At 40.9% G+C, this 16,841-nt stretch overlaps 1 protein-coding gene across 3 annotated transcripts in view; it reads left to right on the forward strand.

Moving 5' to 3' along the window:
• The window catches only part of ZNF507 (zinc finger protein 507), a 39,703-nt gene extending 29,727 nt beyond the window's left edge, over positions 1-9,976 (forward strand). For all 3 annotated transcript variants that reach the window (XM_044256244.1, XM_044256245.1, XM_044256246.1), the window contains 2 exons: positions 5,910-6,044; positions 6,157-9,976. In XM_044256244.1, coding sequence (XP_044112179.1) covers positions 5,910-6,044; positions 6,157-6,523 — 502 coding nt within the window. In that variant the 3' untranslated portion in view covers positions 6,524-9,976. The remainder of the gene's footprint in view (positions 1-5,909; positions 6,045-6,156) is intronic.
• The last annotated feature ends 6,865 nt before the right edge of the window (positions 9,977-16,841 follow it).

The following is a 16,841-nucleotide window of genomic DNA, read 5'->3' on the forward strand; positions in this document are numbered from 1 at the left end:
TGGCATATTTTGAAGTGGCTCTTTTAACTCTCCACCTGCCAAGACATAGAAGGATTTTTCTCCAACATTCACTAAGAGCCTGATAGAACTCCAGGAGTTAAATTGAAAAAAGTATGGAGGGCCCCCTGTGATTGCGTCCCTTCATGTTTTTAACTCTTATACTCGGGTCTAACAGCCAGCAAGTCATCAGTTACTGTCCGTCTTCTTATGGGCTGGACCTGAAACCAGAAGGTCATGATTGTCAGGGGTTTTTTTTTGTTTGTTTGTTTTGTTTTGTTGGTTTGTTGTTGTTGTTGTTGTTGTTGTTGTTTGATTGTCCATTTTTAGAATTACATTTTTTGCATAACTTGATAGAGAATTATGGATGGAATTTCACCAGTTCCATCAGGAATGGAATTGTGGGCAGCCATAAATATTTTATCATAGAAAATTTAAGTCATATTGAGGAATATTAACAAAACAGTTAACCTGCATGATTCCAGTTTTATAAACTATTTTAAGATTGGGAAGCACAGGGGCGCCTGGGTGGCTCAGTGGGTTAAAGCCTCTGCCTTCAGCTCAGGTCATGATCCCAGGGTCTTGGGATGGGGCCCCGCGGCGGGCTCCCTGCTCAGCGGGGAGCCTGCTTCCTCCCTTCTTTCTCTCTCTGCCTGCCTCTCTGTCAGTCATTTGTGTCAGTTGTGATCTGTCAGTCAAATAAATAAAATCTTTAAAAAAAAAAAAAGATTTGGAAGCACACATCAAAATAATACTGGTTACATCTAGTGGTTAAGCTATAAGTGATTTTTGTTTTCTTTGTATACTTTTGCGTATTTCTAATTTTCCACAATGAATTGTTGAAGTCAGGAAGTAAGTTATTTATAAAAATAAAGCAATTCAGGGGTGCCTGAGTGTCTCTTTCAGTTAAGCATCCAACTCTTCATTTCAGCTAAGGTCATGATCTTAGGGTTGTTAAGATCGAGCCCCGCATCGGGCCCCATGCTCAGTGGGGAGTCTGCTTGGATTCTCCCTCTCCCTTTGCACCCTCTGCTCCACCTTGCAAGCTCACTCTCTTTCTAAAATAAGTATGCCTAAAAAAAGGGGGGGAAATTGAACACCCAAATCTTGGTTTCTAATACCAATAAAAGGAAAAAGACAAATGACTTAGAGAAATGACTGATCTACATAGGTAGATTGTAGCCTGGAGCAGATTGTAGTGCCAAAAAGTAAGGGACATGCTCAACAGACAAAACAATGGGAGTATGTCAGCAGGACATGGGAGCCAGTTGGAGGAGCCCCCACTGATTTCAGCAGTAAAATAAGTAATGTAGTATTGAATTATATCCCAGACTATAAAATATGCAGCAGTCCATACTGACATTAATGATTGAATAAATAAATGGATGAGAATAGGGAAAGCTCCTGTGCAAAATTCCCAGTAATTTTACATAGATAACTAATTCCCCCTCTTTTAAGTGAGGTGTGGACTGCACATTGTGACTTTGATTCAAAGTGTGCAGGGTGGAAAGGAGATAAGAAAGCCCAACTTTCCTGTGGAGAAACTTGACCTCAAGGTCAGCACCAACATTGTTCATGTTGTGACAGTATTATGTGATGAGAATAGCACTATACCCCTTGGTTTTCCTCCTCCAACAAGCCCATTACCCTACCCTAAACATGAGAAAGACATCAGACAAAACCAAATTGAGGGACATTCTATAAAATATCTGGCCAGTATTCTTCAAAGTCTGAGAAACTATTAAAGTCTAGAAGATCAGAGGATATATGATTACTAACTGTCACATGGTATCCTAGATAGGAATGTAACATGGTATCCTAGATAGGATTCTGGAGTAGAAAAAGGAGAAAACCAAGAAAATCTGAATACAGTATGAACTTTAGTTAATAATAATAACGTATCAACTTTGGCTTCTTATTTATGATAGATATACTTCAGCAGTAAAAGATGTTAACAATAGGAAGAACTCAACTTTTTTGTAAAACTCTAAAAAACTATTCTAAAGTAGTTTGCTTTAAAAAAAAAACTATTCTTTAACTGAATAATTCACTGCTCTTATTTTTAAAAGATTTGAGTAATATTGGAGATGTTCCAATGGGATAAATTTGCAATTTCTGACATTTCTTTTTGGCCCATTTTTCTCGAAGTATAAAGTTCTCATTGGCTAAGACTGACTTTTCATTCAGAGGATGCTTTCACGTGCAGCGTTCTGCCGTTCACCTGGGTACAGAGTTTTCCAGTGAGGTTTCAGGGCAAGAGTCTTAATCCATACAAGGAGACAAGTAATCTGAAGAGTCAGAAGTTTATGTATATTTCCCCCTTTTCTAATACAATTATAAAGGTGTGTATATTATAAATTACTGTGGAAGTGTTTGACATCCATTGAGGCATTGTGCTTGGTGAAAGTTCTGGTGGGAATGAGTGGGCATCTCTTGGCCTTGGCTGTTTCACTCCCACTTGCTCAGTGTAGACCTGGGTGCCAGGCCACAGTGGTGCAGGGCAGTCTCTCCTTTCAAGGGACCAGTCCAGGGACTGTACCAGAGCACACTTAACCCCACAGTGTAGCAAGTATAGTCAGACATGGACGCTGAGCTTAATGGCATGGAGATGGGAGTGATCACCAGCTGCCAGCCCTTTTCTAGATATTAGTGAAACAGATTTATTGGAATGTGTCAGAAAAGTACTGCACTCATGGGGCGCCTTAGTGGCTCAGTCAGTTAAGTGTCCAACTCTTCATTTCAGCTCAGGTCTTGATCTTAGGGTTGTGAGTTCAAGCCCCTCGTTGGGCTCTGGTGTGGAGACCACTTAAAAAGAGAAAAGTACTGCATCCCAGATACATAGAGATATGTATGTATGTATATGTATATGTATATGTGTATATATATATATATAGAGAGAGAGAGATGTATGTATGTATATGTGTGTATATATATATATATATATATATATGCAAAATAAAGTGATTTAAGGCTAGTTTTCTGTGTGTGGCCAATCATAAAATTATTATGCAAGCTATAAAGTCTTAAAGAGATTGGGATAACAGTTTTAAAATATTTTAAATACTAAAACCTTTCAAACATCTTACCACATTTTGAAGAAGTAAAACAGGGACAGCTAAAACTTCTCCCCTTCCTTCCCATTGTCCTGATACTAATATGTATCATTTCCTAACATTTTTTCAAGACTGTGTGTGTGTGTGTGTGTGTGTGTGTGTACACATATATGTATATATTAATATATACTGGTTTTGGTATTTTCACAATTTATTTAAATGATATACTAAACAAATCTTTTAGTTACTTTTTCTTTTCATTGGTTCATAGTGACAAGTATACATCTAGTTCTTTCATTTTAGGCAGAGTGTAATGTTCCTTTATATGAAAATAAACCATTTTGGGGCACCTGGGTGGCTCAGTCCTTAAGCATCTGCCTTCGGCTCAGGTCATGATCTTGGGGTCCTGGGATCGAGCCCCACATCGGCCTCCTTTCTCGGGGATCCTGTTTCTTTCTCAGTCTGCCACTCCCCCTGCTTGTGTCCCTCTCTCGCTGTGTCTCTCTTTGCCACATAAATAAGTAAAATCTTTAAAAAGAAAGGAAGGAAGAAGATAAACCATTTTATTTCCATTTCCTTGTGGGAAAACAGTGGCTGTGAGTTGCATCCTTTTTTTTTTTTTTTTTTAACTGGTCATGGCTACAGTGGTGATGATTCTTGCATATGTGCCCTGGTGAAAACAAGAATATCTTTATTCTTGTTATACTACATCTATACTACATCTGTACTACATGGTCACAGATGTGTGCCCCTCTTCAGTCTTCAAAGAGTTACTCTCCACAGTACTTGTTCTTACAGACATTTCCATTTCTTCACATCTCTACAAAAATGGCATTATCAGACTTACTCACCTTTGTCAGGCTTGTGGGCATGATGCATTTTTCTGCTTATTAATGAAAATTGGACATCTTTTTTATGTTTGAATTTATGGAAGTTCTTCCAGGAATTGCACGTTTATTGCCTTTAAATGGCCTAGTGTTTCCTGAGGTAGAAGGCCCTTCACTAGCCTTGGACCTGATGCCTCAGGACGTGTAATAAAAGCTAATACTGCTGCTTCTGTCATAAAGTTGAAAGCGGGTTAGAGGGAGAGTTCAGACCTTGCCTGTTTAATTGTATTTACCTGTGCCCTTTTGTTTTCTTTGTGTTTCATTATTAGTGAGCATGTCTCTTACTGTTGTGAAGAGTTCAGCTAAGTTAGCTGATTTGTTAGGCTTCTGCTGAAGTATTCAACAAAAATTTCTTTTACAAACTATATTTGCAGGGCACCTGGTTGGGTCCTTCCATAGAACATGCGACTCTTAGTCTCAGGGTTGGGAGTTCAGGCCCCACGTTCGGTATAGAGATTAATTAAAAATAAAATCTTGAAAAATAAAAATGAAATAAAAAATAAACATAATTTTACCATCCACTCCAGCAGTTGTGTTCATAGGTATTTACCCAAAAGATGAAAATTCATATCCATCGAAAAAGCTGCCCATGTATGTTTACGGCAACTTTATTCATGATCACCGAAATACAGAAGCAGCCCAGATAGCCTTCAGAAGGTGAATGGATAAACAAATTATGGTGCCTCTGGACAGTGGACTGTTATTTGGTGATAAGAACTCTCAGGCATGAAAACACGTGAAGGAACTTTAACTACATACGGCTTCATGAACGAAACCAGTCCTTAGGCTACATTCTGTATGATTCCAACTGTGTCATTCTAGAAAAGGCAAAACTATGGAGACAGCAAAAGACTCAGTGACTGTCAGGGATTAAGAGGGTGGGAGGGCTGAATACATAGAGCACAGGGGATGTTTCAGGCAGGGAAATTATCCTTTAGGATTTGTCATGGTGGATACGTGACATTATGCATTGTCACAGAACTGTGTAACACCAACAGTGAACAGTCAGCTGTTAATAATGGTGTATCCATTTTGGTTCACTATTTCTAACTGGTACTTCACACTGATGCAAGATGTTACTAAGAGGGGGAACTGGATGCAGGGGGAAAAGGGATAAACCTAAAAGTGCTAAAAGAATTTATTCCCAAGAAGTCTATTTTTTTTTTTTTTACTTTTTTTAAATACTTCATTCTATTCAGATTTTACCAAGTATAACCAGTTATGTGAAACAAATGTTATTTTGAATAGAAACTTTTTAAAGATTACTAATTAATAGTTTTATTTATGACATCTAAATTGTTGATGCTTTTAAGGACTACTTCCATTTTCTGTGGATCTGTAAATAAGCAGAGTTCATGTTAAAGTTATTTAATTCCTTTTCAGTCTTTTTTTTTTAAAGATTTTATTTATTTGAGAGAGCATGAGCAGGGGGAAGGGGTCGAGGGAGAGGAACAAACAGACTCCCCACTGAGCAAGGAGCCTGATGCTGGGCTCGATCCTAGGACTTTGGGATCATGACCTGTGCCAAAGGCAGACGTTTGGCCAACTGAGCCATCCAGGTGCCCCCTTTTTACTTTCTTAAAAAATAGAGTGGTATAGAGTATTGATTTTATGTATTTTTCTTTCTTTGTGTAGTTATTTAAGTAATTTAGAGCAAAGATGTTGTATTTTACTATATTAGAAATCTTTCCAAATAACTATAATAGCCAAAGTAATCTGGGATGTTTGTCATGATGCTAATAAAATTTTTATAGCAGAAAACACTTAATTTTATTGATTCTCGGATATCTCTTCTAGGACACTTTAGCCTCCAAAATCAATACGTCTCTTACAATCAGTAATGTCTTAGGTTTAGGGAGATAGGATGTCTCATAAGGCTTCCGGAGAAGGACTTTTCATAACTGTTACAGAATCACTATAATTCTTCGAGTGATGTCACGGGATCGTTCTGCCTCTCACACGTGTCTTTCAGATGCTCTCTGTGTGGGTACGTGTGCAGCCATCCTCCGTCTTTGAAGTCTCACATGTGGAAGCATGCAAGTGACCAAAATTACAACTATGAACAAGTGAACAAGGCCATCAATGACGCCATTTCACAGAGCGGCAGGTACCTGATCCTACCTCTTTCCCTGTTGTACGTAAGCTAAAGAGAGAGTTAAACCTGCTAGTCTTACAGTATAACCAGCTCAGCGTTTGGTGTGTTGTGTTTTGTTTTTAAGAGTTTTGGGGAAATCCCCTGCAAAGACGCTCTTAAACAGCAGCGAGGAAAGAGCCGATCCTGTCACTGGAAGTTCGGAAAATTTGATATCATCCTCAGAGCTGATTTCCCAGGCTCCTGGCGAAGTTGTCGCTTCCAACGACAATGAGAAACTGAGCCCTACAAGTAATACCTCATATAGTTTAGAAAAAAACTCCAGTCTGGTGCCTCCTGGCATGGAGTATTGTGTCTTACTCTTCTGTTGTTGTATCTGTGGCTTCGAATCTACCAGCAAAGAAAATCTCTTGGATCATATGAAAGAGCATGAGGGTGAGATTGTAAACATCATCCTAAATAAGGACCACGGCACCACTTTAAACACAAATTAGATTGAATAATGTCTTGAAGAGGAACACGGTAGAAGAGAAATCCTTTAAACCACGGTTTCCCCTTTGCGCTATCAAGTAACTGAAGTAACTTACTAGACACAGAAGAAGTAGTTGGTGTGGTATTTGGGTTTTGGTTTTTGGTTTTTTTGAGGAGACACATGTGACTTCAGAACCAAATTTGCAGTGTAATAAAAAAAAATTCCAAGTGGATACACGCTAATGATATTTAAATATTCTGAGTGAGGGGAAGTGGTTTGAGCAGGAAGCAAAGACGTAACCCTGTGTTACCCTGTTACCTCTTCTGAGTATTGAGTGTATTTATTATTCAAAGCTTATCATAGTGTAGAAATGCAAGCAAAAGAATTAAGAAAGAGCTTTTCTGGAACTATGCTAAAACTTGTAGAACTGTCACAATCTTAAGCAGAGTTTAGTTTTTCTTCTTCCTTCTGAACTTGGACGGGCCAGCTCTAGAGGGACAGGCCTCTTGGGGGCAGTGGGAGGCTGCTCTCTTGAGGGATTTTCACTGTCCCCAACAGAGTCAACAAGGAAAAGATCACCAGAGGGCTTTGAAATGATCTACCTGAATTTTCCCCCAAATTGATAGGAATTAATCCTATGCTCATTCTAAGATACAGTATTTATCTTTTTTTTTTTTTTAAAGAAACATTACTTCTTAAAGAAACCTCTGAATCCAAATCCAGAGTATAAGTAGGCATTTAAGACGTAACTTACTGTCTTAAATTTACAGGGAATTTCTTGTGAGCAAAGGAGAAAATAGGTGAGTTCCCACCAGCCTCAAACCAAATGAGGAGGTTCGTGAATATGGGGACTCCTTTAGCGCAGCACATTCCCAAAGGCTCTTTTCAAAGTGCCTGACAGAACACCGCAGTTTTCTTCGTAGCTACACGGGCTCTGTAGTCCTCTTTCCCAAACCAGACCAAGTGTGGTATCACAAAGGTCTATTCAGGCAACAAAGTATGAAAAGCTGCATTTGATCATCAGACCTTGGAAGTACTTGGAACTCTTAAATAAAAATCATTTGGGGGAAGAGTGGTGAAATTCAGAATCCTCTTAAAATGAGTACTGCTGCTGAGATCTGACTCTTCCGGAAGCTTATTAATCTAGTTGTATTTAGCATGAGAGGTATAATCAGATGTGGCTACACTCTAGTAAAAATTCAGGTTGTTTATAAAACTTGTAATAACAAACATTTGGCAGGTCCACAGGGTTTCTCCCAGCTCGGATATTCCATTTTGTCAGTGGGCAGTAGGACCTGTGGAAGACCAACGACCAGTGCTTTTGCTCTAAAACTCGCCACAGGATACATGTAAGCTGCTCATCAGTTACACCGTTTTAGTATAGCGTGTTCGAAGTGAAGAGAACAGGGGTGTTTTGTTTTCGCTTTGGTAGTGCTGATCATTTATTTTTGTGTTGTTTTGTCAAAGTAAATTCTGCGCACAAGTCAAAAGGCGGGTGCACCACGCAGTGCACCATCTTCATGGTGCTCTTCCTGAACTTGATTTCTAACACCTTCTAGTGCTGAGGCTGTGACTGTGATAACCTTAGAACACACTGAAAACAATTTCTTGAGTGGAGTACTCCGTAGACACCTTTAGGAAAGAATTCCCAAACTCCAGGTATGGGTTGAATGAATGAATATTTTTAAGGTCATATCAGGAACTACTCAAGTGGGGCCAGGCCATCTTGAAACATTGTTTAAATTTTTTTTTAATCTCATGTTGATGATATTTAAACAGAATTGATCCTAACTTTGCAGTCGTTTGATTTAGGTAGCTTTAACTTATTTATGAGAGTTACTCCATTTCTGATAAGTGGTTTTTAAAAAGATAAAATGAACTTATATATATACTAAATTATATTACCCAAATTCACTGCATGTGGATTTATATTTTCTCATGTTTTCAGAATTAAAATACAATTCTATTTCATTTCAAATTTAAGTATTTTAAGTGGTTCCATTTTTACCACCTACTCTGAAAATTAACCCCCTTAGTAGCCAGATTTTGTTTTATAACGTTTCCTTGGTTTTAATTTCATGTAATCATTTGGAAAATATTAATAACCCCCCAAAATCCCAAAAACATCAATAGTGACTTTCTAAATTACCTTCAGTTCCCTAAACCACTTCCATTGATTGTTACTTAAATTTTCCATTTGGAATCATGGATTTGAAATTTACCTAACTCATGGAGAAAAAATTAATCCAGAAGTTCAAAATCTTTCACATTCATCCGATTCTAGCCTAGAATATCCTCACACGCTTTCCCCAGGACGATAGGAGGACCCATATGCCATTGGTGTTCTGTACCTTCCTGTTAGCATTCTGTGGCAAGCCTTAAATGAACAGTGTCTCTACTACAAACAATTGAACATTTCTAAAAGTAATAATGAAGGCTAAGTATGCAATTTTAATTGTAGAGGAGATAGCTATTTCAATAATCAGCAGGAATTCTCCTTATAGGAATAACATTTTACTTGTAGTAGATCTTTTGCCATAATAAAGCTCATAGTATTTGTTTTCCACTTTGGAGTTCTAAGATTTGATAGTAAAAATAGTTTTTAAAAGAAACGTACTAGATATGAGGCAAAGGTGGAAAGGGGACAAGATGATGCATTCTGATGATTACAAGTAATACTTTCCAGGGGGCCAGCATTTTCTTTCCTCCTCTGATAACCCAGAAGGTGGTGGGCGGCCCCACTGTTCTCCCAGTGCCCTGCCTGTAGACTTTAGTTCTGTGTCCGGTGCGGTGTACGGGCACTGACGGAAGCCTTTGTTCTAGATCTCTCATCCTATTTGAGGTAGTTACTGGTGGCTTCTTTATTTTCTGTCGTTTCTCACAAAGCAGATGGTGGGCACCCATGTTTACATTGTATCTTCCCACAATGTACTTGGCTTGACAAAGACAAGCAGGCTTCTCTATTGAGACTTATTATATTTTTAGTTTTCATAGACACTTATTTAATCTTTTTTTATTGTACAGCAAGGTGCTCTAAGTAATATTCTATAAAATATATTTAATAGAAATTTGAGTTTGATATTCATGGACATGAATACATGTATTTTTTTAAGAAATGAGTATTGTGTAACACTATGGCATTGCTTCTATAGCCAAAGTCTAAAAATTTCTGGAACACTGACATGTAAAGACTACAGTTAATTCTGACACTGTATCTTATTAAAATAGGATGATTTGCATTTTGTAAAATTATCCTGCACATCGAGCTGCATGCCTTAAAGCCTAAAACTCTAGGACTGTGTTCATGGTAGAACAGTTCATCTGTTCCACAAACAGTGAAGCAAGGTCTATAGTGCTTCTTTAACTACCTTTGGAAATACTGTACAATGTTAGAATAATTTATTTTGCTTTACAGGAGTTTGTCATGTATTGACTTTAATATTGTATTTTGGTAATAAATTTTTTGTTAAAAACACTTGCCTCTACGTTTTCTTACCAAAAGGTTCTTATCCATTTTTATCTTAGAAATGTTGATTTGATCACTTGGAAAGTTAGGTTTAAATACTGAAGAACTTCTCAAGGCTTGAGCTTACGATTATGGCTTAAGATTACCCTTTGGGAACTTGGTAAATTATCAACTAGCATTAAACCCTGTTATATAAAAATAATTGGAAAAGCACTTAGATCATTTTAATCATTTTAAAAATTCAGTCTACTTTTGAAGCTCTTTTTCTTCCCTGCTACACGGTTTTCCATTTTTATCTTCCCAATCATTTTTAGACACCTTCAGTTCTGATAGTGACAGTGCTGAAGACCAGCTCTGTTAATAACAATCAGCATTTTTTTACTGAAGGCCAAAATCTACAGTGGTATATTTACACCTTGATCATTTTGTGGTCTATATCAAAGCTTTTTTTTTTTTTAACTAGATTTGTTTGTTGCGTTGACACGTGACGCTAACATCATCCGACTCTGTCGTTGCTCTCATTTACCCATTTGTGCCCCAGCATCCTAGGCCAGCTCAGCTTAAAGTGTCTGAGGCCACATGCTTCTTCTCAGGAGCTATAATCTGTCCTTTATCCCTTGCAGCAATGTAATTCCATCCCCTATTTTGTAAGAAGCAAATGCCAGTACTTTGTCATCAAACCACACTGGTTATGGAAAGCCCAGCATGGAAGTTCCAGAACGTAATACTGCAGGTTGGTAGCCACGAACCACATGTGGCTTTCAAGCAGCTGAGACCTGACAAGTGCACTGTGAGTGTACAGTACACACAGTTTTGAAAACAGTACAAAAAAGGTAAAGTGTGGGGTTTTTTAAAGATTTTATTTACTTATTTGGCAGAGACACAGCTAGAGAGGGAACAGAAGTAGGGGCAGTGGGAGAGAGAGAAGCAGGCTTCCTGCGGAACAGGGAGCCGGACGTGGGGCTCGATCCCAGGATTCTGGGATCATGACCTGAGCCAAAGGCAGACGCTTAACAACTGAGCCACCCAGGCACCCCGGTAAAGTGTTACTAATAGCTTTTATAGCACATGTTGAAATGACACTTAGGTTTAAATAAAATAGACTATTAAAATAATTTTACCTGATTTTACTTCTCTAATGTAGCTATCAGAAGATTTTAAATTCCACACGTGGTCGACATCATTTTCCTGTTGGACTGTGCTGTTCTGTTGGACCAAACTACACTCTGGCTTCTGTTCTGGCCTGCCACTTGTGTTTGTGACTAGAGTAAAGCCACACCTGCTGGTTTCCACTGGCACATGACTATGTTCAATGTCCAACAGGGGCGTCAAGGAGTTGAGACAGAGACCCATGAAGCCCAAATTACGTACCATTTGTCAGATAATAAATAGTTCCAGAGAAAAAGTTGGCTGACTTCTGAGCTGGAACAATGGTATGACCCGTGCTTTAAAACTACCAGAAAGAAAAAAGGGGAAAAAACCTTTTTATAGAGAAAGCTTTTTATAGCACTGTTTTCTAACTAAATCATTATTATTTCTCCCTCTGTAATTTTTATAAAGTCTTCCTGTTCTTCCACAGCCCTTATCCATAATTTATGACTTTAACCTATTTCATCATCTCTGCTATTTAGAGCCACACACAATTTGTTTAAAATAACAGTGTACGATTAAATAAGAAACTAAATAATGCTGCTATAAAAAGTCCTGCCTTGTTTTCTCCCAACGGCCTGACAGTGTTGCCCATCCGCTGCCTGCTTCTTCACCCTCTCGGCGGCCTGGGCGCTTCAGCTGACCTGGCTGTTCCACCGCTGACCACTGTGCCTGGGAACCGGGTAACCGCGGGAGCTGAGCCCCTCACCCTGCCGAGAGATGACAGAGGAATCCAGGATCCAGAGAAGAGAGTGTTTGATGTGCCTCTTGGTGATGGAGAACAGCTTGTCCAAGCCTAATGCCACATTCAAGGAGGTTGTGGCTTGCTTTAGGGTCAGTCTGTTGACCTAACTGGCAGAGTGAAGAGTCCTTTCCTTCCTAGATGTCTTCCACATCAGCCACCAAAATCTAAAACAGACATTTTCAGCCCTGTAGGTTCCTAGAAAAGTTTCTAATTGATGCCATAGGACAGGCTTGCTTAGGTAGTGTGTTTGGGTTTATAGCTAAAATCCAAATGACTGTGTAAGTAAGGTTCTTAATCAATTTCCGGAGTCCCACCTGCGCAGCAAGACCCAGTCCATGTATTGGCCTGGGCACTGGACCTCATGTGGTGGCGCTGCATTTTCCTACACGAACCCTAAGTATAAGATTCTGCTCAGTTTTTCTTGTCTCCTTGAGTATTTTTTCCAGCAATGGGTAATCACCACTTCACTTGTTTGCCTTACAAAAGTAGATAGTAGATCTTCCTTTGAATTAAAGAGTTTGATTTTAGGCACCTAATATAAATTCTTACCATTTCGTAACTAAATTACCAAATGTTGCTGTCTTTTGGCTTCCTAACTCAACCACATTCACACCAATTGTCACTTCGACCAGATAGATAGCGAAGGCACCATTGCTTAACACGTTGCAAAACTGAACGTAAGCCAGGGACTTCCATGGTAATGCTGAGGTACCTGGGTCCTTTGTTTGGAAAGGACATTGCACGTTGGATAGATGGAGTCTGACTTCCACAAATCAGAAGAAAATGAATCCTTGACCATAAGCTCAGACTCACCTAGTTACCTCATCTGATTTCTCAGCTTTATCCTTTGTTAAAAAGAAAAATGAAAAGAAAACTTTTCTGTGTCATTGCCACTGGTATGAATAATGAAGAAATGGGGTTTTTATTATTCTTAAAAACTGTGACCTGGAGAGACCCTCGACAACATAAGTTACTCGTTTCTCAGGTCTTTTATTAGTACCTATTAGCGTTATTTAAAGGCCTATTGTCACTGCAGTGCACATCTCCAGATTTCTGTATTTCCCACTTGTCAGTTTGTCAATTTTTGTATCTGTATTTCAGAAATAATGTGGCTGCACTCTACTGAAATAGGCACATCAATCCACATCTTGCTCTTTTTGTTTATATCTGCAGTCCTATTTAAATTCAGCATTTCCAACCACAAAAGGTGTTAGAAAATTCTATTTCAGGCTTGAGAAAAAGTACAGCAGGACGTGGTTCAAATCTTAAGCTGTATTTATGTCTGATCTTCTATAGCTAACATGGTACCAAAAAAAAAAAAAAAAAACCAGTCTTAATTAAGTAAACCAGTGGTTTCAAGGTTACCTTCATTGTTGCAGGCCTTCTCCAGTGTGAAGCAGAACACAGGTGGTGAGGTGGTGTCTTTCTAGAATGCTGATACTGGAGTCCATGTGGAGTATCACTGTATAGGTCAAAAAATCTAAAATAAGGCTCTTCAGAACCTGTGCCCAGCTGGAGTCGCTTTGTATCCCGGTGAGCAAATGCTGATGAAGCAGCCATACAGCCTAACAATGTTTAAAACTAAACTTCGAAATAGCAGGAAAAAAACTAAGTGTGACTCTTCCCCGTGAGAAAGCGGTCACCACGTACCCATCTGAAGCTGGGGAGGAATGTCAGGGAGACAGCCCACCAGAGCCGCACACCGGGCGCCGGGGGCCCTGCCGCCTCCACCGGTTTGGAACATGTCCTGGCTGGACCCTCTCTAATCTTTTAGAAGTTCGGCTCTTTCTTCTGTTTTGTGAAATGTCGGGCCGCCAGTCTAATACGGGCCTCACAGAGCCCCATGGGTCAAATAAGACTGTCCATAAAACACTTGGTCAGGGCGCCTGGGTGGCTCAGTGGGTTAAGCCGCTGCCTTCGGCTCAGGTCATGATCTCAGGGTCCTGGGATCGAGTCCCGCATCGGGCTCTCTGCTCGGCAGGGAGCCTGCTTCCTCCTCTCTCTCTCTGCCTGCCTCTCTGCCTACTTGTGATCTCTCTCTGTCAAATAAATAAATAAAATCTTAAAAAAAAAAAAAAAAAACAACACTTGGTCAAGTCCTGACCCAGCTCGGGACAGAACTGGCTTCCCAGCCATGTGACTTTGAGCAAGACATTCCGCCTTTCCTGAGCCCATTTCTTCATCAGTAGAACAGAGGGTACTACTCAGAGCTCGCAGGGCAGTTGGGAAGGTTAGTGACCAGGCGACGAGAGGGCCTGGCCATCTAGGAGCTCGACGGTGGTTGTTTCGTTTGGCGCATTAACTGTGAGGGCATTGGAGATTAAACTTGGCCTTATAAATGCTGGTAGCAAAGATTCTTGCTCCAACCTTAGAAACTAACCTAAGAACCATGCTGGCTTGTGTTTTGGGGAAGGATACTCAAAATATCCTATCTCTTAACCGATACCAAAAAAGGCAAACCTATTTCTCAGTACCTAGAATATTGTAGACCCGTCGCATCTAAGATAATAGTCATCCCAGCATTCAGTGTCGAAGCCAGGACATGGTGGGTCCTCTGGGGCAAAATTCCCGATTTCCCTGGGTATTCTGGTGGGAGCCTTTATCAACTGTGCTGACAACACAGGAGCCCCAAATCTGCATATCGTCTGTGTGAAGGGGATGGAGGGACCACCGAACAGACGTCCTGCTGCTGGTGGGGGTGATGTGGTGGTGACCACAGTGGGAAAAGCAAACCAGAGCCAGAAGGGAGGGACATCCAGCAGTGGGGGACTGGACAATAAAAGTCACACCGGAGAAAAGATGGTGTGTTTCTCTCCTGTGATGATAACACGATGGTCCTAGTAATGAAGCCAAAATTAAAGATTCCGCCATTGCAGAACCAGCCGCCAAGGAGCGTGCAGACTTGTGGCCCAGAAGTGCGTCCAGGGCTGGCAGCATGGCAGGATTCTCTGTAGTGTTATTTGTTTAAAATAAATAAATAAATAAAAATTATTTGCTCCCTCTCCCCAAAATAAAAACAACAGTCCAAGAGAAAGTGCTAGAACATTACTCTGTTGTCGTCACGTTAAGTTCATACCATCTTTTTCTCATACCTGTAAAGTGCCATGAAGGACCAGAGACTGGCCCTTTCCCTCAAGGAGCCGTGAGCTGGCAGCGTCGGCAACGCTTCGGCCCAAGGAGAGCGGATCGTATTCAGGATCGCGTGCGCGCCGCGCAATCAGCTGCTAAGTGCATGGGAGCGCATCCATGCACTGGACCATCTGGGGGACGGAAGTCCTTGGGGCTGATGAGAACTGTCCTGTCTCGGACCTAAGCCAGTGTCCCAGCACCTCACCGTGCAGCTCCAGCTGTGGGACTGCAACACCGGGCAGTCCTGACTCTGCAGCACAGCCTCTTCCCCTGGGGGACTGCCCTCAGGGCCCAGAGCACAGCAGTCCTTGCTCCAAGTGGAACTGTGATCAGTGGGAAAATAGCTGGAAAGTGGCAGGAAACCAAATGGCACTTGTGTTTAACCGTTACCTGTTGGTGTAACTCGCTCTTGAGAATAAACAGAAGAAGAGCTTAAGAAGCCAGATTTCCAGGTATGAGTTATACCTTAGAGGGGCACCTGGGTGGCTCAGTGGGTTAAGCCTCTGCCTTTGGCTGGGGTCATGATCTCAGGGTCCTGGGATCGAGCCCCGCATCGGGATCTCTGCTTGGCAGGGAGCCTGCTTCCCCCTCTCTCTCTCTGCCTGCCTCTCTGCCTACTTGTGATCTTTCTCTGTCGAATAAATAAATAAAATCTTTAAAAAAAAAAAAAGAAAACAAAAGGGTATGTACAGAAGTGAGACACAAAGGGCATGACTTCCAATTAAAACCTTAAAACAGTGACACTAGTTTTGTGTAAGTAGAAATGCAGAACAACATTCTAGCTACACCCATACCTTGGGGTTTGTGTTTGAAATTCCAAGACACCAAGTCTTACCTATACAGTAAGCTTTAGCACCTTTCAACTGATTTACTCAAATACTTAACAAACATCTATTTAAAAAAAAAAAAATAGAGCCACTGAGCCACCCAAGTGTCCCAACAAACATCTAATTTTTAAAGTAATTTTTTAACTAATTAAAACTTTCTAAATGCCCCCCAGTGAGATCTTCTGGTAAAATCTACCCCAATAAAATTAAATTTCCAGTTTAAAAAAAAAAAAAGAAAGAAATGTACGCGCTTCCATAAAGCCGGGGTTGTTGGTGGGGGGTACTGACAGCTAGGGAATCCTCAATTAGTAGCCAGTTCGATAATGTTTTGGGTTGAGTTGGGACCCTTCACAACATACGTAAACTGTGAATTGCTCTGGGTCTGTTTCACGGTTGTGAGCCATTCCCACACTCCACTATAGAAAGGGATTCTGTACTGCTGGTGCTCCTGGAGTTTGTGATCGGCAGAGACGAAACTAATGACACAGCACAGTTCAACCTCGCCCCTCGGAAGAAAGTACCTCCCACGTGAGCTGCGGCAGACGCTCTCACGTGTTCCCCAACACCCACTCTCTCCCACGGCGGGAGGGTTTCTAGAAGGGCACACGTGGCTAGCCGGCTTCCCAATCTTCCTTGTGGCTTAGGCAAGGCCGTGTGACCAAAGGAAGGCTAATGGGGTATGAGCAGAAGTGACATGAAACTACCGGGTTGAGCTCCCTCCCCTTCCCTTCGGTTTCCTGCTGTCTGTTTTGTGACCGTGGTGAAGAGCTGACTACAGGAACGAGTGTGCCATCCTGGGGAGAGCAGAGCCCTGACACAGACCCGGGGTCCCTGAGACTGTGGAGCTGGGCTGCCTCCATGACAGAAATAAACGTCTTCCGGAAGCCACTGTTTTTGAGGTGAGGCTTCGGCCAGCTAAGCCGTACCCTGATTAATACCGAATCCTCAGCCAGGCTTCTAGATAAATGACCTGGTTGGCCATCATTGCCGGGAGAGTAGGATACCACTGCAAGCGGTTTTCTGG

Source organism: Neovison vison, chromosome 7 (assembly GCF_020171115.1).
Source record: "Neovison vison isolate M4711 chromosome 7, ASM_NN_V1, whole genome shotgun sequence".
Taxonomy (NCBI): Eukaryota; Metazoa; Chordata; class Mammalia; order Carnivora; family Mustelidae; genus Neogale; species Neogale vison.